The sequence below is a fragment of the Pantherophis guttatus genome, chromosome 3, assembly GCF_059756535.1.
Source record: "Pantherophis guttatus breed Tessera chromosome 3, ASM5975653v1, whole genome shotgun sequence".
Lineage (NCBI taxonomy): Eukaryota > Metazoa > Chordata > Lepidosauria > Squamata > Colubridae > Pantherophis > Pantherophis guttatus.
In genome coordinates, this window is record NC_142065.1 from 170890983 (window position 1) to 170916026 (window position 25044).

Below are 25044 nucleotides of genomic sequence, written 5' to 3' on the forward strand. Positions count from 1 at the left end.
TGAAAAGGTCTTCATATCTTGCAAGATTAATAACCCTCAAATTCAGATTAAGAAAAATGTACACAAACAGATTAAGAGAAAACAACAATCCCAAATTATTTTTTTGTACAATATATTGCTCAATTGCAATGTTTAAAAAATGGCTTAACCATAAACCATTTAAGTTGGGATAAACATTTGTTTAGGGGCTACCTTAACGTTGAATGTTATTTCCTCCATGACGTAAACTCGTTCAGGAAATGCTTTAGCCACCTCCTCCACACTGTTAAAATACTGCACTGGCTCCTTAATATCGCGGTCTTGTTCCAGCAGCTTAAACTGCCCTGAAAACAGATGATAAATAGACGAGCAGTAAGATATTTATATTGGATTGCAGTTTCTGTGGCAACTGCTAACGCACTCCCTACTCCATTTAAGTTGGTCAGTTTCCTCCAATTATTAACAGTTAAGTAATGGAAGAAAAGATTGCACACATTTTTACAAACCTGAAAAAGAAAGAGCTACCAAGCTTGGCTAAACCGGAATTAGAAGAATGTGTGGGGGCTGATGTTAGATTTAATAGAATTAACAGGCAGGCTTTCTGGAAGTCAACTGAAAGTATTAATACATTCTCAGGATGGAACTTCACACAGGTTTCTGTGTACTTAGAAATTTTTCATCATGTTATATACACTGTAAATTTTAAAACAGGAACTCATTTTGTAGAAAAAGTTTCACTTAAAAAAAGGAGGGCAATTAAAGATGTTTAGTAACTAAACAACATCTGTTGACCAGCTAATAAAGCAAGTTTCCAAGAATCCTTTTACAGATATACACAAAAGTTCCTATGTTTTTTTCTTTTGGTAGAATTCCTTATGTTGATTCTGGCTTGACCAGAGAAAGGAACATTCCAGAAGAAAATGGGGATGTTCCACATGCAGAAACCCCCCCACATATATTAATATCTGCATTATAAAAACATTCCAATTTTAATTAGAAGGCTCACAACATAGATTCAGTGGCAAATCTCATCAACCTTCCTTTGATAATTGCTATGGGCCATGTGTTTATGAGTTTTGGTAACATGGTTTTTAGGGAAAGTAAAACATTTATTGGATAAGGATAAATAAGTGATAGACAAGAATTTATGTATTACTTGTATTTATCTCAGTAGAATTAATTAATTAATTAATTGTCATATTTATATGCCACCCTTCTCCCGAGGGACTCGGGGTGGCTCACAGAATAAAACAACCCAACAATAAATAAAATTAAAATGTTAAAATCCGATTTAAAACCCCAAATGCCCCAAATTAAAATGCACGACAGATCAGGGAATTTGCTGAAAGAGCCATGTCTTTAGGTCGGCGCGGAAGGTGCGGAGGTCGGGGGCTGTCCGGAGCCCAGTGGGTAAACCATTCCACAGAATCAGTGCGACCACAGAGAACGCCCTCATCCTGGGGGCCGCCAGCCAACACTGTCTGGTCGATGGGACCCGGAGGAGGTCAGTCCTATGTGAGCGCACTGGGCGGTGGGAGGCCGGTAGGAGGTAGTCCTGCAAGTACCCCGGCCCATGCCATGAAGGGCTTTATAGGTGAGCACCAGCATCTTGAAGCGGATCTGGAGTGACCACCGGCAACCAGTGCAGCTCACGCAACAATGGTGTTATATGGGAGTAACGGGAAGCACCTGTAACTACCCGTGCGGCCGCATTCTGGACCAGTTGGAGCCTCCGGGTGCACCACAAGAGCAACCCCATGTAGAGGGCATTGCAGTAATCCAACCAAAAAATAATGAGAGCATGAGTGACCATACGGAGGGCATCCCTGTCTAGGAAAGGGCGCAACTGGCGCACCAGACGAACCTGTGCAAAAGCCCCCCTTGTCATGGCCATCAGATGGTCCACCAAGGACAGCCGTGAATCCAGGACGCCAAGGTTACGATGGGAGGGGAGCCAGATGCTTCCCTCCCATCAGAAGCGATGGGGATACTAGATCATGAGATGCCGGCACCCACAGCCATTCTGTCTTGGAGGGGTTGAGTCTGAGCCTGTTCCTACCCATCCAGACTCGCACCGCCTCTAGGCACTTAGAAATCATGGAAAGGGCATCTCTGGATTGATCCAGGGTGGAGATGTAAAGTTGGGTATCATCAGCATACTGATGATACCTCACCCCGAAACTACAAATGATCTCACCCAGCGGCTTCATGTAGATGTTAAAGAGCAGGGGGGAGAGAACCGAACCCTGTAGCACCCCACAAGTGAGGGGCCTCGGGGAGGATCTCTGACCCCCCGCCCAGACAAACTGCGGCCCGAGAGGTAGGAGGAGAACCACTGTAGAACAGTGCCCCCCACCCCTAGCCCCCCGAGTCGTCGCAGTAAGATACCATGGTCAATGGTATCAAAAGTGGCTGAGAGGTCAAGTAGCACCAGGATGGAGGAATAACCCCCATCCTGGGCCCGCCAGAGATCATTCACCAAGATGACCAATGCCGTTTCCGTGCTGTGTCCGTGCCTGAAGCCTGATTGGTATGGGTCTAGATAATCAGTTTCCTTCAGGAATTGTGGGAGTTGGTACGCCACCACAGACTCAACAACCTTCGTTATAAAGCAAAGGCTGGAGACAGGACGAAAGTTGTTTAGGGAGGCCGGATCCAGGGCAGGCTTCTTGAGGAGGGGGCGAACCACTGCCTCCTTAAGTAGGGTGGGGAAGACCCCATCTCTCAATGCAGCATTGATAATCGCCCGGATCCAGTCTCCAGTCACCTCTCTGGTTGCTGCAACAAGCCAGGAGGGACAAAAGTCCAGTAAACATGTGGAGGCCCCCAGTCTACTCACAATCCTGTCCACTTCCTCCATAGAAACAGGATCAAAGTCAACCCAAATGTTACTTCCAAGATCTGCTCCCATCTCCTCGTCAGATCCTGCTCAGTTAGAGTCTAAACCCGTCCAGATCTGAGCGATTTTGTCTTGCAGAAATTGAGCAAAATCCTCAGCACTGCCTTTCAAGGGGTCCTCCCTCGCTCCCTGATGAAGAAGGGAGCGGGTCACTCGGAACAAGGCTGCTGGGCGATTTTCTGCAGATGCAATGAGAGCAGCGAAATAGTCACGTTTCGCCGCTTCCATCGCCACAAGATAAGACCTTATATGGGTTCTTAGTTGTGTTCGATCAGATTCGGAATGGGAAGACCTCCAACGGCCCTCTAGGCGTCTCTTCCGACGCTTCATTTCCCTAAGCTCCACGGAGAACCATGGAGCTGCCCGGGATCCCTGTCGGAAGAGAGGCCGCAAGGGGGTGATTCGATCCAGTGCCCCAGTGGCTGCCCGTTCCCAAGCATCCACCAGGGCCTCTGGCGAACCGCGGGATAGGTCAGTGGGAAATGTCCCAAGCTCCGTCAGGAACTTATCAGGGTCCATCAGGCACCTGGGGCGGAACCTACAAGTCAGTTCCGCCTCCCAGCAGTGGGGATTGGCGGACGGAAAGTATAGCTGAAGGAGGGAATGGTCGGTCGATGACAGGGGTAGCACAGAGAGTTCACCCCTATCCCGAGCATTTATCCACTGCCCAGAGATGAAAATCAGGTGGAGTGTGTGTGTCCACCACTGTGAGTTGGGCCCTGTATAACTTGAGTCAGGTCCATAGCCGTCATGGAGGCCATGAACTCCCGAAACAACTCAGATGTCTCACCAGCTGACGGGAGATTAAAATCTTCCACAACCATCTGGTTGGGGAGCTCAACCGTCAGTTTGGCTAAGACTTCGAGTAGCGCGGGCAGGACTGAAGACACGCAGCTGGGAGACAGGTACGTAATCAACAGAGCCGACTGCACTCCAGGGTCCCATTTCAACAGAAGGCACTGAATTCCATATATATTAGTTATTTAAAACATATCTCCATGAGCTAATAGTGCACAATTATTTATTTGGGCAAAGGTCTCATCATATCAGAAGAAATGTGCTTATTCAGTTAGCATATAGTACCAGTATTTCGTAAAGGCATATGGTCTGAAATACATTTTATTTAAAATGTTACATACATTTAAATAAATACATACATATATGTATATCCATACAAATATACTATTCCATTTTGGGATATGCAACAGTATAAAGGCACAGAAAAGAAGCATGAAATAGTACGTGAAAATAATGAATGTGATAAGAAACATACCTAAAACTAACCTTCAGCAAGGTAATCCATTATCTCTTTCCAAATCTTTCTGTCTTTGCAACTATGTTTGCTTCCACCATATGTGGCCTTTAGTTCTTTAAACTTCTCATCTCTCACTCTTTTTCAGGGATCAAATCTGTACTTTAAAGTTTTAAAGTCCCTAAAACTGTTGACTCTGTTAAGCTTAAATTACACATTTAATTTCATCTTTATACAAGTATGTTTGATGCTCCTTTCCGAAGAGGGACAGAAGTCAATACACATATTTTCATAGGGTTTCAAATGGACCAAAGGTTTTTATTTCCTTCAGTGGTAAGTAGCCTTTCTATCATACCATGCTGTTCTTGCTACTTGCTCAATTATAGTGATATAATGAGAAAAGTGGAAGAATGAACACCACCCTTTAAATTGCCATCCACATTCAACACTTTCAGTATCTCTAGACTATAGATCACAGATAAGCCACCTTTTGTATCTTTCCAACTTTACAATCCCTGTTTTTTGGCCATGTTAGTTGGGGTGCACTAGCACAATAGTTCAAATTTTCCAAAGTGAATTAAAAGTATTTGAAAAACAATGCTGTTAATATTTTGGGAAATCTTATGGAAAACAGCAGCATGGATTGACTTATTTAACCTTGGGTTGTAACAGACAATATTCATCATATGCTTACTGCTCTGGTGGTTCTGCATCAGTGGTGGGTTGCTACCGGTTTGCCCTGTGTCTGGCGAACCGCTAGTGGCGGCGGCAGGAGGCTCCGCCCACCTGCCCGGAAGTCTCTGCGCATGTGCAGAAGCAGCGTGCGTGTGAGCGAACCGCTAGACCGAAATTGAAACCCACTACTGTTCTGCATCACTATACTAGCTAAACAGAGCTTAATATTTCAGTCAATAGCTGCTTCCTGCTTTATTGCATTATGGAGGCCTGAAAATCTTTGGCTCATGGCAGAGGTTTTACATCTGGCATTGAAAAACAATGATCAAACAAGTTGTGTTCATCCTTTCTTAAGAGAGTAAAATTTGGATGAAAAAAAAGAGGCTAGAAACGGTTACAACTAATATCAAGCTATAGAAATATGATAATAGAGGGGAATTGGCAGAACACTCCCACTCTCAGTGTTTCTTATTCTTTGGTTGAAAAGGCTTGCTGAGTGGCTACTCCTACTTCAGGGTCTCCTTCTTTAATTGAATGAGTTGTTTCATTCATCATAAAGCTGCTTATTGAGCATTATTCCTTGTCTCTCCAGTCTTGATTCTGGTCCATGTAAAACAGACTGTGGTAGAAGTGTAGGATGGTGCATAGTAAAAAATTCCATCTGACAGGACAATTATGTAAACATTTCTGCTTCTGCTTGGAACTTTGGACAGAACAAACAAGCCTTGAAAGAAACACTGCTTTCAAAAAGCAATGTTTTTGAACACGTACATAGATCAATTCGATGTAAAAGACTTCTCTTGTTTCATGGGCAGGAAGCTTTTAAGTTTACAGAATTGGGGAAATTTAAAGCCAAGAAAGATTATATAGACTTTGGCAATATAATGTACATTCATCCCACATGACAATGTGGGCTAACACTCTACGCAGAATCTAGCATTTCAAAAGTCAAAAGTCAATAGGTGTGACATGCAAACACTACTATACTACACTGACATTTGAAAATGAAAAAAACTTCCCTATTTTTCAATGTATGGTTTATATATATAGTCTGTGGCTTATTGTACATATCACTTGCATTTGTAAAAATTTCACATTAAAAATAATTTTGACATCTGCCCACAAGAGATTTTTATTATTTATTATTATTTTTATTTATTTTGTATATTTAGTTTTTATTTATTAAATTTAATTTATTAGATTTATTTGCCTTCCATCTTGTTTTGAAACAACTCTGAGAGGCTTACAACATAAAAACATTAAAATAATCAGAGATAAATATTCCTAACACAATAAAATGAAAATAAAATCATAGTTCCAAGATAGGAAAGGAGTGGGTCAGATGGTGTTTGTGTGGGATTGGCTCTTAATCAGCAATAGCACTTAGACTTATACACTGCTTCACAGTGCTTTACAGCCTCTCTAAGTGGTTTACAGAGAAAGCATATTGCCCCCAATAATCTGGGTCCTCATTTTACAGACCTCAGAAGGGTGGAAGGCCGAGTCAACCCTGAACTGGTGAGAATTGAACTGCTGGCAGCTGGCAGTCAAAAGAATTAGCCTGCAATATGGCATTCTAACCATTGTGCCACCACGGCTCTAATTAATCAACCATCTCCAGTGTCGTACTCAGGACCCAAAACAGAGTTATCTGATATGTCCAAATCTGTCAAGCAATGGGGAAATCAGGAGATTCAAGCAGTTCAAATGAGTATAATGATTTATTGCAAGCTTAAGTTCTCTACAAGAGTCTAACAGTCAAGGGAAATGAGTGGCAGTAAGAAGGCATTCAAGGTGGGCTGGACTTAGATCTCTTGTGGGCATTCAGGGATTCATGATTTATGACATGTTTGACCCTTCCCTCAGGCTTAGCATGGTCATCTCCTACAAGATCATCCTTTGTGTTTCACAACAGTATCATTTGGTTATTACCAATTGGTTACAGAATACTTCCAAGTTTTGAATACTGTAATGAGAATTCTGACATATTGCTGTTTTTCACGTTATCTGAAGAATAATATTATGATTGAAACAATATATATGGAAGTTGGTTTAATGATCATATGGAATTGCCAATTTCCATTCCTACTGAATGGTATGTCACAGGACATTCATTAACATTCTAGTTACTGAAGGAATAACGACTCAAAAGAAGTCTAACATTGCTGAGGGACAAGAAAATGGTCCACCTGACTATTGTAATGAGGTGGAAGCTAAGGCCAGAAAGAGATTCAAGAATATAAGGACTCTTCTGGTGAAGAACTCTAGGGTACAGAAAGACTGCAAAAAAGGATGGTCAAGCAAGAGTTCACTATAATGCTTGAGCAATCCAACCAGTTCTTTTTAGCTGATGGCATTTAGGCTTCCTCTAAAAGGGGTGGAGAATGTTGGACACAAAATTTTCTTGAAGGACAGGTCTGGCTGACTTCAAGCTGACTGAGAAAGAGAGAAAGAGTTTATAATGTATCATATTAACTTTGAAATTTAAAAAGTAGCATCCTACTATAAAGCCAGAGAGAGAAAGAGACAGAGACAAGAGAGACAAAGAGAGAGAAAGAGGCACTGAGATAAATACAAAAACATTATTCTTTCTGTTAGATTTATTTTGCTTAAATTGAATCCCTTTCAGTGTAAACCAATATTGTAGTTGTTGATAAATATCATGATCAACTGTTTCAATGATGCTGGCATTTTTATATTTATTTATAAAATATCTATTCAACTTTTTCAAATGATGAATAAAATAACTAAATTATAGGTAGCCTTAACCATATCTTGCTTCACTCTAAGGTCACATATATACTGTATAATCACTTCATATACATATTTTAAAGAAGGAAGATCCAAAATATACATACAAAATGCAAATAAAGAAGGAAGATCCAAACAATTAGAAGCAAGAATGAAAAGCAACTGAGATCAAAATTAGATAACAAAAGAATAATGAAATAATAAATAATTCTTGCAGAAGGCCCTCTACTGAATTTATTCAGGAATTGGTAAGAACATATGTAAACAAATACTTGATTAGATCACTTGGTCCTAAACCATGGAAGATTTTTACAAGCCGAAGCAAGAATTTTGAACAGATTAGGAACTGGTTTAACTGGCATAGCAGCATCCTAATTCGGTCATGACACCATTCTCATCCAGTAATTTAGCCACTGCAATAGGGAAATAATTGTAATTTCCAATCGGTCCTCCAGCATTCCTGTCCCTTTTTAGGTTTCAGCTGATGGGACAGTGTCTCTATGTGTGCATGATGTACAATGAAATAGCAACCTACTTGCCAAGTAGTCTTCTAACAAAATAATACTGAGAGACAGACAACATCTGCTTGTTATCCAGTAAATATGAAAAATTTGGGGGAAAGCTTGTTTAAATACCTTTTCTGTCTTTAAAGTGCACTTGTTCTCAATTCTACGGCCACATTTTCTCTGTGTGTATTTAATGAAGTGAAAATCCATTACTGTTTAAAATAGTAAGGATTACTTCACTTGATTCATTGCTTTTGGCTTCTAGCTATATGTAAAATTGGTATCCACAAATCTATAAAGCAGACAAAATTTCAATTTTTCTGATGCACTGAAACCGAGATTCTGATTACACACATGGGGCTTTTTTTTTTTTTTTTTTTGGTAAATTCTACTGTACAAGATATCCTCTATGTTCTGAGTTCATTACCCTTGTGTTAAAAATGGAAGGCTATTTCATTGCAGAAACTCATATTACTTCAGCAACATTACAATGGAAATGGGCTTTCACTCAACTGAAAGGTTTGATTCAAAGGCCCTTTATGGAAACAGGGCTGACAGTTATGAAATCCAAAAAAGGTATGAGTAATGAACCATCCTGTGAGCTTCAATCATCAATGAAGAAAGATTAATAAAACATATTATGTATTTATTACAGAGCAAGCAACTTGTTTCAGGGTGGAGGATGATGAAATAAACAAAATATTTAAAAGTTATATTTGTGTAGTTATTTACCAAGTACATCTAAATTATATTAAAATAACCAAAATATCTTTCAAGACATGTCACAACTTTTGAGCACCTCTAATGTTTGAAAATTGAACGTTGAAAAATTTGACATGCCCTAAATTTACAGCCTCAAAATGTGAGTTCAATAATGGTGTAACTCAAGGGTGAAATGCTACCAGTTTGCTCCGGTTCGGGCAAACCAGTAGTGATAAAAACTACCGGTTCAGGTGAATCGGTAGTAAAAAAAAAGCTACCGGTTCCTCCGAACTGGTATTTCCGATGATCAGCTGTACTGCGTGATTTAGCTTCGCTAGAAAGCAGGATTTCCTGCTTTCTAGCAAAGCTAAACCACATGGCACAGCTGATCCCCCCCTTGCTGTTCTACTTACCTTCCCAAACCTCCTTTTGGTGCGCAGTGTGCATGTGCACGCACAGCATGCGCATAGCACACATGTGCGGCCAGCGAACCGATAGCAAATTGGTTCAGACTATTGGTGTAACTTCATCTGAGTGCTATGGACGGACATTGTTTATTTTCTGTATTGTAGGTGGCCTTAAATCTTTCCAAGACTCAAAAGAGAAACATTCCCTTTTATATTACATTCCATAATACACCTTTATTCTGGTATTTTTAATCAATTATCAATGAGTAGGCAGGATCTGTAATTAAAATATCAGTAAAATACTGATTTTTTCAATATTTCTCTACAACGTTTTGGGTTTAGGTGCTTTAATAAAAAAGTGTATCTTACAATTAATAAAGACAAACTTATCTAATTCTTTTTAGTTTTTCAGTTTATATACAAATATATTTTTCTCATGCAATAACTTCAGAAAGCATGCAATTTTTCATTTTTTTCAAAGTCTCTGAAATTGTTCAATGCATGTATCTTATATTTGACTTTTTTATTATTTATTTATTTATTAATCAAATTTCTATACCGCCCTACTCCCGAAGGACTCAGGCAGTGAACAGCCAAGATAAAATACAGATAATACAAATATTAAAAATCCCTTAAATTTATTAAATATTTTGGCCGAAACACAGATTAAAACATCCAATTTATAAAATCACGAATTAAAAATTTAAAAGAGGAGAGTTAGGCCAGGCTAGCCTGCTGAAATAAAAAAGTTTTGAGAGCACGACGAAACGTGCGCAGGTCCGGGATCCTCCGTATCTCTGGGGGGAGCTCGTTCCAGATGGTAGGTGCCCCCACAGAGAAGGCTCTCCCCCTGGGGGCCGCCAGTCGACACTGTTTGGCCGACGGCACCCTGAGGAGCCCCTCTCTATGGGAGCGTACTGGTCGGTGAGAGGCTATTGGTAGCAGAAGGCGGTCTCGTAAATATCCCGGTCCGATGTCATAGAGCGCTCTAAAGGTGGTAACCAAAACCTTGAAGCGCACCCGGAAGACCACCGGGAGCCAGTGCAGCTCGCGCAGGAAGGGGGTCACATGAGAGCGCCATGTCGCTCCCATAACCACCTGCGCGGCCGCATTCTGGACCAGCTGGAGCTTCTGGGTGCTCCTCAAGGGGAGCCCCATGTAGAGAGCATTGCAGTAGTCCAGGCGGGAAGTAACCAGAGCATGAGTGACCGTATTTAACGAGTCCCGATCCAGAAAGGGACGCAACTGGAGAATCAGGCGGACCTGATAAAAAGTCCCCCTGGCCACGGCCGTCATGTGCTCTTCTAAAGACAGCCGTGAGTCCAGGAGGACACCCAAGTTGTGAACCCTCTCCGTGGGGGCCAATGACTCGCCCCCAATAGTCAGTGATGGCACCAACTGACTATATCGGGATGTCGGAAACCACAGCCACTCGGTCTTGGATGGATTGAGCCTGAGTCTGTTTCTCCCCATCCAGATCCTCCAGGCACCGGGACATCACTTCAAGGGCATCATTGGGGTGGTCCGGGGTGGAGATGTACAGCTGAGTGTCGTCAGCATACTGATGGTACTTCACCCCGAAATCACGGATGATCTCACCGAGCGGCTTCACATAAATGTTGAATAGAAGGGGCGAGAGGACCGACCCTTGTGGCACCCCACATACAAGGGGCCTCGGGATCGACCTCTGCCCCCCTGTCAACACGGACTGCAACCGGTCAGAGAGAAAGGAGGAGAACCACCGTAGGACGGTGCCCCCCACCCCTAACTCCTCTAGCCGGTGCAGCATGATACCATGGTTGATGGTATCAAAAGCCGCTGAGAGGTCTAATAGGACTAGGACAGAGGAACAACCCCTGTCCCAAGCCCTCCAGAGATCATCAACCAATGCGACCAATGCCGTTTCCGTGCTGTACCCAGGCCTGAAGCCCGACTGGAATGGATCCAGATACAACGATTCATCCAGGTACTGGGGGAGCTGTCGCGCTACCACACTCTCAACAACCTTCGCAACGAAGCGAAGGTTGGAGACTGGACGATAATTTGCCAACACTGCCGGGTCCAGGGAAGGCTTCTTGAGGAGAGGCCTCACCACCGCCTCTTTCAAGGCGGCAGGGAAGACACCCTCACTCAAAGAAGCATTTATAATCCCCTGGAGCCAGCCTCGTGTAACCTCCCGAGAGGCCAGCACCAACCAGGAGGGACACGGGTCCAGTAAACATGTGGCTGCGCTCAGTCTGCCCAGTATCCTGTCCACGTCTTCGGGCGTCACAGAATCAAACTCTTCCCAGATAATACTCACAAGACCTGCCTCTGTCCTCCCCCCTGAATCTACCCAGTCAGAGTCCAGGTGTTCCCGAATCTGAGCGATTTTGTCATCTTTTTTCAAGATGAAATCATACCACAGTAGAAAAAATAAACCCTTTCTTTTCTGTTTCTCTAACCATTTCAATTTATTGCCTTACCAGCATAAATATGAAAAAAAATTACTATTTTATTTCCTTAATTTTTATACTGTATGCTAAATATATGCAAGAGTCCCAACTGTAAAATTAAATATGCCTTTTTCTTTATATATTCTCCAACATAAAATTAAATAATTATCTATCACAATAAAAAGTGTAATAGAGGAATGTTCTCCAAAGCACTTTAAGTTATCTTTCTTGATTTTTTGCTAATAAAGAAAACAAGACTTATCTTTCCTAAAATGAAAATCATGTTATTTTCTCAAGGTCCTTAGGTCCACTTTTCATGCATTCTATTTTAAATGCCTTCTTTCTTGCCTTTTAATAGCAGTCTTTATAAATTACTGCAATAGCTTGGGGATAAGTGTTTACTTATTTCTCAAAAGGTATTAAGCATCAAAGAGCTTTACCGGTAATGAAAGTATTTATAGGACAAATAGACACTTTAAAAAAAAAAAAAATTATGTAGATCACAACTGCTATCAAATTAGGAAGCTTTCAAAGTTACTAACCTAATTTTACCATCAATAAATAAGAGCACCTTCAGCTGTTTCTAAATAAACATACTATAGATCCAAAGAACATTTACTTAGAAATACTCTGTTTTATCTGACATGCTCCTTAATACACCAATTCTTTAATTTCCTTTATGCAAAGTAAGGCAGAAAGTAGATTATATATACTTTTCAATTGAAACAGAATAATTATGGCATATTTGATCAATCACTACCAGACTGAATAGAAATTAGTTGACGGAAGGTTTTAGAGTGACATAGTATATTCAGGTGGACAGAAAAGTCACTTAGGACACTAACCAAGAATTGTTCAAGCATAATAGAAATCATGTGCTATGAAGTTATCAAAAGTAGCAAAATTTACTTCAGGTTTTAAACATGCCTGGTGTATACTCTCAATTCCTGAGGTATTTCTTTTCGAATATGCAGTTAAGCAAGACTGAGCAACCATCCTATGTTATGAACTTGGTGTAAACTGACTGCAGAGGTTATATTCCAATCAATTTTTCCAATTATGTTTCATAATATTTCTAACAAGGAATTCTAGGAATGTTTTGTGTATATAAAAAGATAAAATACTGGGTGTGTGTGTGTAAATAAATTGGGGGAAGGTTCTATCTCAATATTTCTTAGTTCTGTTTGTTTTTTTATTGTCATTTCTGAATTATCTTTAGTACTTTGTTGTTTAGTGTTTATTTTTGGTATCTTTGTACTCTTTTAAAAAAAACTGCTTTGAAAATAAAATTGGAAGGAAAAACATGTTAAGGAAATTCACATATCTAATATAACAAAAGAGTTCTAAAATGCATATACTGTATAAGCCAAGCTATGTATTAACTCCCATGATATCTAACTTCACAGGGAAGATTTTCAGAAGATTTCTGGACAATGATATACATAGGGAACATCATATTAGAGCTGGAATTCAGTTTTAAACATGTTTACTCAGAAATAAACTGCATGATTCAGCTGACCTTTAGTTATCTTTAGTTAGTTAAAGGCATGCTGCTTTAACCATCTCACATGGATTTTTACAGGAAAGATGCATCAGCAGTTCTCCATTAAGAAATATTAATCCAATGCTTCTGTTTTTTTAAAAAAATCTATGAGCAACAGCTCAGAAAAAGTATCCTTCCCTCCCTCCCTCCCTTCCTTCCTGTAGTGATAAAAAGAGGAACTGAATATATCTCATTTCTATTATAAATACAGTGTCTGCTGCTGTGGAGGAAAGAGTGAATGGCCTTAAAAGGGAGGAAGAAGAGGCAACAGTCAGGCCTACAAGGCCAAGGCAACAGTCATAACTATAAGATTCTGTTACCATAGCTTTATAATAAAAGTAGTACTGATCTACGTGGCATTGGTTTTCCAGTCTGGTCTACCTTGAGGGACTGACAGCTCCTTGTTATTATTTAGCCAATTCTAACTTTTACCTTTTCAATTTGCTCTCTGTACTAAGCAAACACATCCATTAAAAATGCAAATTATCCTCACTTCTCCCTAGTGTCTCTATATACAAACAAGAATGTGCATAGGAAGGGGGGAGGTTCAAAAGAATCAAGATGTTAGCCACAATTGTGATTGAAGTGTTACCTTTTTTATATGTGTTGGATTAACACCTCTGTGTACAAACCTGTCTTTTGCCAGAAGATGGCAGGTAAGTAGAAAAAGTACTAAAGTGATGTGCTTGGTTTCCTTTCCCCAGCAAAGTGGACAACTGATATATTCTCCTTACATCAGGAAAATGAAAGGGTTGTTACCCTTTGCTAAGCAATTTGAGACTGATGCCTACCTCTATTTGGTTTTCTTCTATGCTCTTGTCTTTATAAATAGCTTAGATCTTGTTCAGTGACCCTTCCAGCCCAATTTAACTTGGTCAAAAATAGTGTAATTATGACTCATTTACTTTGATAGTTGAGAATGCAAAGGATCTGCAACTTCTCGTAATAAAAGTCAAGAGGCAGAATGAAAAAATGGGACTGAAATTAAATATAAAGAGCAAACTAAGGGCAACAGGTACATCAACCTGTTGATAATTTGACAATGAAGATATTGAAGTAATGGATAATTTCTGTCTTTTTAAGATCAACCATCAGTAAAGAAAAAGCAGTCAAGAAAAACACAAATGCAGTAAAGAAATGCAATAATCAGAACAGTACAATAATGGTATTTCCTGTGAGATTCTAGGGAAGCAATAATTGAATTCAGAGAAGCAGGGTAGAAAGGATACTGACATTTTTGAAATCTGGTGTCAGAGAAAACTATGGAAAGCCAAGAAAACAAACAATAGGTCATCAAATAAATCAAGTCAGAGTTCTCACTCAAGGTACAAATGACCAGGTTCCAATTATAGTTCAGACAAATTATGTGAATATTTGGCTCTCTGGAGAACACTTTAGTAGTGCTAGGAAAGGCAAAAGGAAAGAGAAGAAGATGACCAACATCAAGGTGGATGGACTACACTATTCTAAGACCAAAAGGATCAGGTTAGGAGCAGATTGTCATGGGCAAAATCTATGTGATTTCTTAGACTTGACACTGATCTGATGGCACATAATCAATAACTCTGTAGACCTTTCTTGAAACCCTTCCCTTTACCCCACAGTTGAAATATAATCCAGCTATTGGGAAGCTGGATTAAGGATCAAGGTAGACTATATTATTTCCAAGAGTGGCTCTTCAAATCTTTAATTTCAGACTTTGGAAAACATTATGATTTAAGATGTGATTATTCTAAATTCATTTTTGACCAAACTCTCCCTTGATTGAAAGACTTGGCAACATCAGTTGGAGAGGTATGTGGGAACGGAATAATGGAGAAGAAAATCAGACATAACTGTAGGAGTTTGCAGGCCACATAAGACAAAATTTTAATTGATCCTATGCCAGGATAAATGTCTTAAGATGTTCTAAACGATATTTTATTTCGCCTTGAATAATACTCCGCTTTCATCCTAGGAAAGCACAACTCCATATGTTCCCTTTCTCATTTCCTTCCCCCACCATTACAAAGTCACCAAGCTGAAAGAGCATGTGCATTTGATTCCTTTCTTCCTAATGGACTGCGCCTTTTTTCCTCATTTGATTAACCATCACTGAACATTAGTGTCTCTCTAAAGTATGTTAGGAAGTAAATTTGAAACATATCAAAGCAAACTGAACACAAGGAATGTTGGAACCCGAGAGGTTTACAAGCTGAAAATGCAGCACAACATAAAAATATTATAGGTTACTGAGCAATATTACATTTATTTCTAACTCTGCCACAAGTCTAAAAGGCAAGAATATGAACTATATTCCATTGGTAGATGTACTTGACCCCAGGGCCAAATACATACTTCAGTCTGATGTATTTTCATAGCCTTGGAGCAATAGAAGGTAGTGAAGGTGTGAACATATTAAAACAGACAATAGTATTACATTTTAATATTACTTTGTTTAAAGTTTTCAAATTCTGTTCCAATTATTAAAATTTTGTTAGCTGCTTTGAATACTTGATATATAAATTAATAAATCCTTCTCATTCATTACCAAGTGGAAGGAAACATCTGTAGCAAGAGGTTATTATACATATGTGGGTACTAGTATGATTTAGGATCAGTCAAGATTCAAAGTCTTGTGCAACTCTCATAGGAGTTTAGCAAACTTCTCATGAAGACCTTACTATCTTAACCTGCCTTTTTTCTATTTATTTTCATTCAAATTCAAAAAGGGAAGCAGGACTGTGATTTTCTTCTCTCTTGTTTAATACTAATTGTTGGAGGCTTTGAACATTGGTACACAACTCTAATCTTGTGTTGTGGCCCGCCAGCGGCCTGCGCAGATTGTGGCTGATCCTGACGACGAGGAGGCTGGTATGGTGTCACGCCAGCAGTCTGTGCAGCCGGCGCTCGAGTCGGACAGCGAGGAGGCTGAAGAAGATGTGGTGCCAGAGGCAGAGATTCAGCCAGGGCCTTCAGATCCTCCAGAGGCTCCTTCAAGTGAAGTGGAGGAGCCTCTTCTCAATGCACGAGCACGCAGAGCTGCCAAAAAGCAGGAGTGGTTACTCAGGAGGAGGTCTCCTCGAGAGTAAGGCTTGGGGCTAATTGGCCACTCCCTTAGCCTATTTAAGTTTGCACACAGCTGGCAAACGTTGCAGGAAACAACGTGTGTTCGTCCGGTCGTTCGTTGAGCATTTGAGAGTGAATTTTCCTTGCAAACCTGGTTTCTAATAAACTTTCAAATTTTCTGGGCTAATTGCCAACTCTTGTAAGCCTTTATCTAATCTTTGGAATTTCTGGCAGGCTGTTAAGGACATTTTTAGTAAGAGCCTGCATTTGAAAAAGACTGTGTTTGTAGTAAACTAGTTGTTCGGAGTTTTGTGTGTGCTACATTTCTTGGGTTCCATAGCTGGGGCAGAACAGCTTGCTTCCATAGTAGCACTCCCTTGGTATACAGGTAGTCCTTGACCCAAAGGAGCTTTTTCTAGAAACAATTGGACTTTCTGGTTTTTCTTTTAAGATATTTTGCTTCTCATCCAAGAAGCTTCTTCAGTTCTTCTCTCTGAAAAGCAAAAGGTTTTCAAAGAAAAACCAGAAATCCAGCTGCCTCTTGAAAAAGCACCTTTGGGACAACCATGACCTGGATGACTAAGAATCTCCACAGAGAAGGTAGTCCTTGATTTACTACACCATTTGCATTTATAACAGCCTTGGTATAGGTTCTTGATGCCCCATAAAGCATCTCTGGTCATTGTAAATGGATGCATTGCCCTCCCAGGCACGTTACCACATTTTGGGTGCTTGGCAACATGTTCACATTTATGATTGGTTACCAAGGACTCTGCAATCATCTGGTTGCCGTTTGCAATCTTCTCTACCAGCTTTCCAAGAAAGTTGGCAGGGAAGGTTGCAAGCGAAGGGGATGGAGGAGGTTAGTTAGGAGAAACCATGATTAGGCAGCTTCTAAACATGTATTGCTCTAATAAATACAAACCACACTAACCACACTAATAAATACAAACCACACTAACACATTTCTGAATTTTCTTCATTTACCAATTGTTTCATGAAGTTTAATAAAAGCAATGTTTTGTTTAACACACATTAAAATGAATACAATTAATAGTACTATTTCTAAATTTTAATTTTGTTAATTTCTTGCAAATGAGGAATTAATTCAAGGTTTGCCTTGAAGGAAAAGGAATTTTTTAAAAAAATCAGTTGAACAGATTTATATATTATATGAAGAATACTTCAATATTATTCTATACTTCCCTTCTAAAACATTAGGACAGCACATATTAAATATCAAATTTATATTCATTAAGATAACCTTTCTCCAGATGCTGGCTGAACTACATTTTTATAAACCTTAAATGACATGGCTAACAGTCAAGATTATGTCCGCATCTATCAGATTGAAGAAGTCTGCAGCAGGCATTTATTGGTTCTCAAATAAGACTTGATAAAGATAAAAGCCTTGGAAATGTGATTAAAGGACAACAAAGAATTCCCTACTGTCCTTACAAATTCTCAGAAGTGTTCTTCATTCTAGAAAGGCAGATTTGTTTGAAACTCCCCCTGACTGACACGAAGTATATCATTAGGGTGACAGCAGAACAGAAATAGTTACTTTTTAAACAAAAGTATGATGGAAAGGGAAAAATATTATATCTCTGAGTAACATAGCAACATATGCTAGAACTACACCAAACTATGAAATTGCAACCTAAAATGGAAGAATTTAATAAAAACATTTAAAAACTGACATACAAAGTAAATGTCTCAGTTGAGTTGCAGACCACTGATTCCCAATAATCAAATTTGTTACAGAAATAGAGACTGGCCCAATTCAAAACACACTAAAGCTTGCTTTCTTATATATAACCCAATACAGGTAGTCCTCGACTTACAACAGTTCACTTGTGACTGTTCAAAGTTACAATGGCACTGGAAAAAAATGGCTTATGACTGTTTTTCACACTTATGACTGTTGCAGTATTCCCATAGTCACGTGATTTACATTCGGATACTTGACAACTGATTCATATTTATGACAGTTGCAGTGTCCCAGGGTCATGTGATCATCTTTTGTGACCTTCTGACAAGCAAAGTCAATGGGGAAACCAGATTCACCTAACAACCGTGTTATTAATTTAACAACTGCAGTGATTCACTTAACAAATGTGGCATGAAAAGTCGTAAAATGGGACAAATTTAACAAATGTTTCACTTAGCAACATAAATTTGGGGCTCAATTGTGGTCGTAACTCTAGGACTACCTGCACACATTATATTGGGAAAAAAGTTTTAATCCAATCCTGCTGGTAAAAAAATGTGTTTTCTTCATTTTCCCTACCTTGTCTCCTTTTTGTCCAGATAATCTGCCTAGGATCTGCCAGAACTGAGGTTATGTATGATGTCTGCAGGCAACAGGAAATTTGGCAAAAAGTATGTTCTGGCTTTCTGCCAATGGGAGTATTTTAAACAGACTTCTGTATGGGGTGGAGGGATTTTATCTTCTGTTGGGATTGCTGAATTGTTGCCTCCTAGCATCTGTAGCCAATGTAAGTGATGGTGATTGTGAGAGATCCTGAGAAGATTAATCAACTACCTGCTCTACTTAAGAGAATGGTCCTGTGGGAGCCAACCACTGATTCAATGCATGAATAGTTTATTCTTTTTTTGATAATGGAGGTCAAAATATCATACAATGATATAAAAATCAAGAGACAAATAATAGTTCCCTACCCCTTGCCACTTACGACAACAAAGATGGAAATGTCAGTTTTTTTTAAAAAAGTTGTACCTTCCATAAACTGTAATTTGAAACTAAAAAGAAGAAAAAATAAAAAAGTAAAAGAGAATTAAAAAAAAACAAAAACAAAATAAATAGATGCTGTTTTCTTAGATCAGGTAGACAGTGTGTCAATTTCTGAAAGTAATTTCTTAATGTGTCTCTTTGGATTTAAATTTACTTCATGAAAAAGCTTAGTCAACAACAACATAATATATGGTAGGGAAGATGTCTCTGTGATTGTAAATTAGAATGGGTCCCCCCACCACACCAGATAAAAATAAATTAATTCAAGAATTAAACTGACCAAGACTGCCAGGAAAAAAAATGAACTCAGATAGCCCAAATAATAATAATAATGGAGAATGGCAGGAGGCCAATAACAGAACTAGAAATCAACCTTGTTGGAGAAGTGGGAGTGGGTGGTATGATAAAGGAAGGCATTTCCTCTGAACTTTGCCTTCTAAACCCAGAAATATAATGCCACTGTTGTATGTTATGAGAGCAAAGAAATGCATTTTACACACTCAGTTTTGCTGCTGTTGATCCACAATCTCCACCTATTCCCAGGACTCATGATAAGCGCTGGCTCAAGTTCATCGCTTAGATAGCTCTGAAAAAGGGAGGAAGAGATCACAGAATCGGAAAGGGCATTTAGGTCATAAAGTTCAACTCCGATTTGGTGCAGGAATCTCTATTAACTCTTTCCTAACCAAAGGCTGTATATTCTCTGCTTCAAAATATCCAGTGTCACTTCAAAATCTCCAAGTCACTGTATTATCAGTTGCTCTTATAATGTTCTTTTTTCTAACTTCCAGAGGGAAATCTATTTCTTGTAAATGGCACATGGCTTTAGATATCTGATGAGAGATATCAATGTCCACCCACAGATTCATTTGAAGGTAGTTCTCGACTTAGGACCTGCTGCTTAGCGACCAAAGTTATGACCAACATAAGTCCAAAAGGGACTTATAAATCAATTTTGAAGTTCTGAAATTGCCTCCCCATGCTTTGGGCACTTGGCAACTGGCCCACATTTACATCATTTGCAGTGTCTCATAGTCAAGTGACTGCGTTTTGTAACAGTTTTTCCAGAAACCAACATTTACTTTCAGTTTCTGGCAAAACCCATCCTATTCATTTACTTAATAAAGACTGCACTCACTTTATGACCACTGCAAAAAAAGTTGTAAAATCATGTCCGGTCATATGGTGACCTGCTTTACAATTGGAATTGGAATTGCTAGGCTCAATTACGGTCATAACTCGAGGACTGCCTGTAATCTCAAAGTTAACTATGGCCAACTTTTTTCATAGGACTTAGTTTCTAGTCCCCAGTCAGTTTCACTGCTATTGTCTGAACCTATTACAGTTTCACTGAGTCCTCGTTAGAGTGAGGCGACTCAATTCTTCAGGTGGGGCCTCACCAATAAAATTGAATAATTTCTTCCCATGATTCAAAAATTCTATAAAAGAGCTGCGGTAGTGCAGTGGTTAGAATTCAGTAATGCAGGCTAATTCTGCTGCTTGCAATTTGGCAGTTCGATTCTCACCAGGCTCAAGGTTGATTCAGCCTTTCATCCTTCCAAGGTCAGTAAAATGACGACCCAGATTTTTGGTGGCAAATATGCTCACTCTGTAAACCGCTTAAGGAGGGCTGTAAAGCACTGTGAAGTGGCATATAAGTCTAAATGCTACTGCGATAGCTGTTGATTCAGCCAATTTTGTTTTTGCAGTGAAATCATGGTAGTGCTAAACCTTGTGTCACCTCTTAATGCTACATTTAATAAGAAACAACTGATTATCAAGTATTTGTACTTTCCAGTACAAATGCCCATTGTGGACAATGGATTTGCTTAACAATTGCAGTGTTCGCTTAATGATTATGAGCACTTTATTTAACAACAGCCACAAAAAGTTCATAAAATCAGGTGCAGACATGTGGTCATCCAGTTAATGATAGACATAACTTATAGCTGTAATTCTGGCCTTAATTTCAGTCATAAATTGAGGACTACCTGTAATGTTCATTGCGATGTGAACAATTCCATACTGAATCCTGCTGATTGCCCATTATTTTCAATGTGTTTACAACTCAAAGGACCTTAATTACAGAAATTTAAGCTGAAAATATAGAAGTATGTTTTCTATGTGGATTGCTTTTCAATAGACACTCATTATATTTTTCTGTAGCTGTAGATGTATCTGAAGTCTGTGTTCCCAGCTCTCTTGTGATATTATTTTTCTCCTTTAAAATCAGAATAAAAAAAATAAAGCATCTGGGTTTTTTTTATCATCCAACCGAAAGACCAGCCCACTATTGAGTGGAATCTTATTACTAATTCCGGTGCCATATGTTTTTCTCATCCAACTTGGTAAATTAATACTAGTTTGCTCTTTTATATTAGAAATGCAATAAATCTGGAAGTTTCTTGAAAAACTGGAATGACTTCAGTATCAACAAGGTGACTTTTCTTTTTAAGAATTTTAATGCAGGAAACCAACTGTGGCAACTGCTAGAGTTGCAAGGTACATTTTTATGGCCAGCAGACCCCACCAGCTCACTATAAGCAGCTTTTGGTAGAACTTTGAAAGGCCAAAACTTTCAGTATTTCTTTAGTTTCTCATCTATTATTATCTATTAATCAAGCAAGATCATAGTTTTTCCTCAGGCTCTTCCGCTCTATATAGTGTAATGTAATTTTTATTATAGTGACAAGAAGATAAGCTTTACTTAGACATACACCTTAAATTAATTCAAGTTAACTGAGAACATCCAGCACATTACGTGAACACTTTTTTCAGAGTAATTTATTTTTCATTACTTGCTTTTCACAATGAAATTGAGTGCTCTTCCATACATATATACCAATTAGTTTTCTGTGACTGTATATTATGAATAATGTACACAATAAGCATTTGTTCACAAATTGCTCAAGCAGCAAGCTTCAGTTCAGCAACAGACATCGCCTGGTACCACAATTCAGTCACAGTCTGAGAAATCTATGATGTCAGTTGCTTTAATAAGTAAGGCTGACGTGACTGGCATTGGTTCCCAGACATGAACTGCTTTTGGTTTCCACAGGGAAGATGCTGATTGAGGTATTCCAACCACAGTTACCAGCATTTTCTAAACCTAGCCACACACATTTCTGAACATCTGTGCGGATGTTAAATAGAATGACTTAATCCAACAAGATAGATAGATAGATAGATAGATAGATAGATAGATAGATAGATAGATTTTTCAGCACCTTCCTCTTATAGCAGCAAGCCTCAAATATAGTATATACTTAACAGTCATTTAAAAAATCCTTCTTAACCAAATGAATATAATTGGCAACCAAGGACAGCATATACTTTTCCCTATCAAAATTATTTTGGAGTTCCTATGGAGACCATCATTACTACAATAATTTCCAAACTCAGAAGCCATCCCAACAAAAATCCACATCCAAGAGAAAAGGGGAAATGCATGACAAAAGGCAATGATGGCTTACTGTTGAAATCTGGATAATCTGGATAAAATGTTGTTTTTAAATTCATCTACTCAAGATATGGAGTAGGATCAATCTCCACACTCATATTCTCTCTCCCTCCCACCCCACCCCACCCCTCTCTCTCTTTCTATCTGTCTCTGTCTCTGTCTCTCTCACACACACAGATTAACTCAAAGAGTTATGAAGCAAATGAGCATCTGCCATGAAAACAAAAATAAAGAAAAACCAGAGTCAGTAAATGAAAAAAGAATATTTGGGGATTAAGTAGAATGAAATAGAGAAAGAGCACCAATGGTGGTAATATGACAAAGAAAGGAACCCGAAAAAGGTGTATTAGCAAAGAGATATACCGGGCACAATCTGGAACAGAGCATTTGGCTATAGGCTGTTCCTGGTTAATAGTCTGAAGTGTCAGGCCCTTGTGATACAGATAAATGGGAACTAATAGTCCACCTTTGTTCACTTCCTGAATCAAGGAGATGAATCTATTCCTTTTCCTCTCAAAGACCAACCACAAAAAATGTTAAATATGTACAAGCAGCCAACTGGGGGCTTTCAGGTTATGTTTGACCAGAACTCCAATTACTTCCAAAAGCACCAAGTTAGTGCAGGCTGATAATCTCTCAAATAGTTCTTTGAAAACAACAGATGAAAGAAGAGGGAGAAAGAAAAAGTGCGGATATATTTTAGTTCTATAATTTTGTATCAATGGATAAGAATAGCAATAAGGCAAATGTAATGACAAGGATAAGCCGATCAACAGATGAAATAACAGAGGGTTACTTTTAGTAGCTGTGTTAAAGGCCCCGAAACAAGATGGGAGAGGAAGCAAAACGTTTAGAAGTTGACTTCTCCCCCATCCAAGGGCCATGGCAATCCTAGCCAGCTGGAACACAGCTGTGGAGTCTCACTCTTCCTCTTTGTCCCTCCCACTCACAGATTCTCCCTTCTTGCTTTTTCAAGCTTGGCTGTTAAAGTGATCTTTGTAGAAGATTACTTTGGCTCACACACGCAATTCCTTGCCAAGTTTTTGCCCTGACCCAAGTATTATTTATTTGACACAGAAATTATCCTTCTCACTTGGAGGCAGCAGAACAGCAGTAGATTAGCCCTGAAATATAATTCATATATGGAAGTCCCATGATGTTGCGGAAAAAAGTCCCAAACTTCTGTCTCAGTAGCCAATCATTTCTTTCAGTGGAAATTTGATCCCTATAACATTCTACTCAGTTGCATTTCTAAGAAGCTGAAATGATCTGCTCCAGCCTTCCTCAACCTGCTGTCCAGATGTTTAAGATCTACTACTGTTCTTGCCAGCTAGAAACGGTTAAGTATTGTATTTGGGATAGGGGAGGGGACATCAGGAAAGGAGAGGCTAAAAGTAACAAATATTGTAAGAGTTCATACATGATATATTCTGTGTTTGTTAAATAGCTAAATTTACAATTAAGAAGAAACAGTGGTGGGTTGCCCCTGGTTCGGACCGGTTCACAAGAACCGGTAGTAAAACCGTCAGGAAGCTCCGCCCACTGACCCGGACATCATCATAGGTGATTCGTGCATGTACAGAAACTTCTGTGCATGCACAGAAGATCGCGCACGGAAATAGAAGAGCGCACGTGGGCGCAATGCGAACCGGTAGTAAAGGTAAGTAGAACCCACCCCTGAGATGAAACCATATTTTATTTATTTATTTATCACATTTCTACACCACTCATCTCACCTAAGTGACTCTGGGCAGTTTACAATCAAAATAAAAGTGGTATAAAAATGCAACACAATTAAAACAGAATTAAAGTTAAAATTAAGATATTACAAGTTTAAACAGATGGTGTGACTACCCTCATGTCACAAGCCATCTCCCAAGGTCACATATTACACTTTGACCTCTATAACAGTTGACAGAGCTGAAAGCCAGAAGAGTGGGGGCATGCTTCACTTCTGGGGGAAAGATGTTCTAAAGGCAAGAATGATGGAGATGTAGGCTTTCTTCTTGGATCTAAGCCAGTCAAAATACTTTAACCAATGGGATCTGCAACATACCTTCTTGCCTGACTGGGTGGAATGGAATGATGTGATTGGATTTGTCAGGTAGCCTAGTCCCATGCTATGAAGGGCTTTAAAGATAACAAACACCTTGAATTGAAAGCAAACTGGGACCCAAGGCAGACTGTTTAGCAGAGATGCTACAAGTGCAACCTTAGGAATGCCCAGAATTGCTCACACCACAACATTCTGCACCAGTCACAGCTTCCATACTAATTAAGAATAGCTCTACATAGACGGCGAGTGTGACTAAAAGAAGGGGTTCTCAATCTAGGAAAGGGTGTAACTGGCACACAACACAAAGCTAAGCAAAGGGCTCCTAGCCACAGCTACTACCTGCTCCTCCAGCAGAAGTTGTGTGTCCAAGAGAGCCTACAGATTACATACCGGTTCTATGGGCAGTGCAACCCCATGCAGGAATAAAAATAGTAAATTTCCAGGTAAATTCTCCTCCAATCCACAACCAGTCCATCTTATAAGGGCTCATCTGGGCCCTATTCCCCATCCAGACCCACCCAGTCACCAGGCACAGTGAAAGAACATCTACAGCATCGCTTACTTGACCTGGGACAG

The 25044-nt window shown here is 39.4% G+C and overlaps 1 protein-coding gene across 4 annotated transcripts in view; it reads right to left on the reverse strand.

Moving 5' to 3' along the window:
* Nucleotides 1-25044, reverse strand: part of GAREM1 (GRB2 associated regulator of MAPK1 subtype 1) — a 73893-nt gene that overhangs the window by 14953 nt on the left and 33896 nt on the right. For all 4 annotated transcript variants that reach the window (XM_034429676.3, XM_034429675.3, XM_034429674.3 and 1 more), the window contains exon 3: nucleotides 193-323. In XM_034429676.3, coding sequence (XP_034285567.1) covers nucleotides 193-323 — 131 coding nt within the window. The remainder of the gene's footprint in view (nucleotides 1-192; nucleotides 324-25044) is intronic.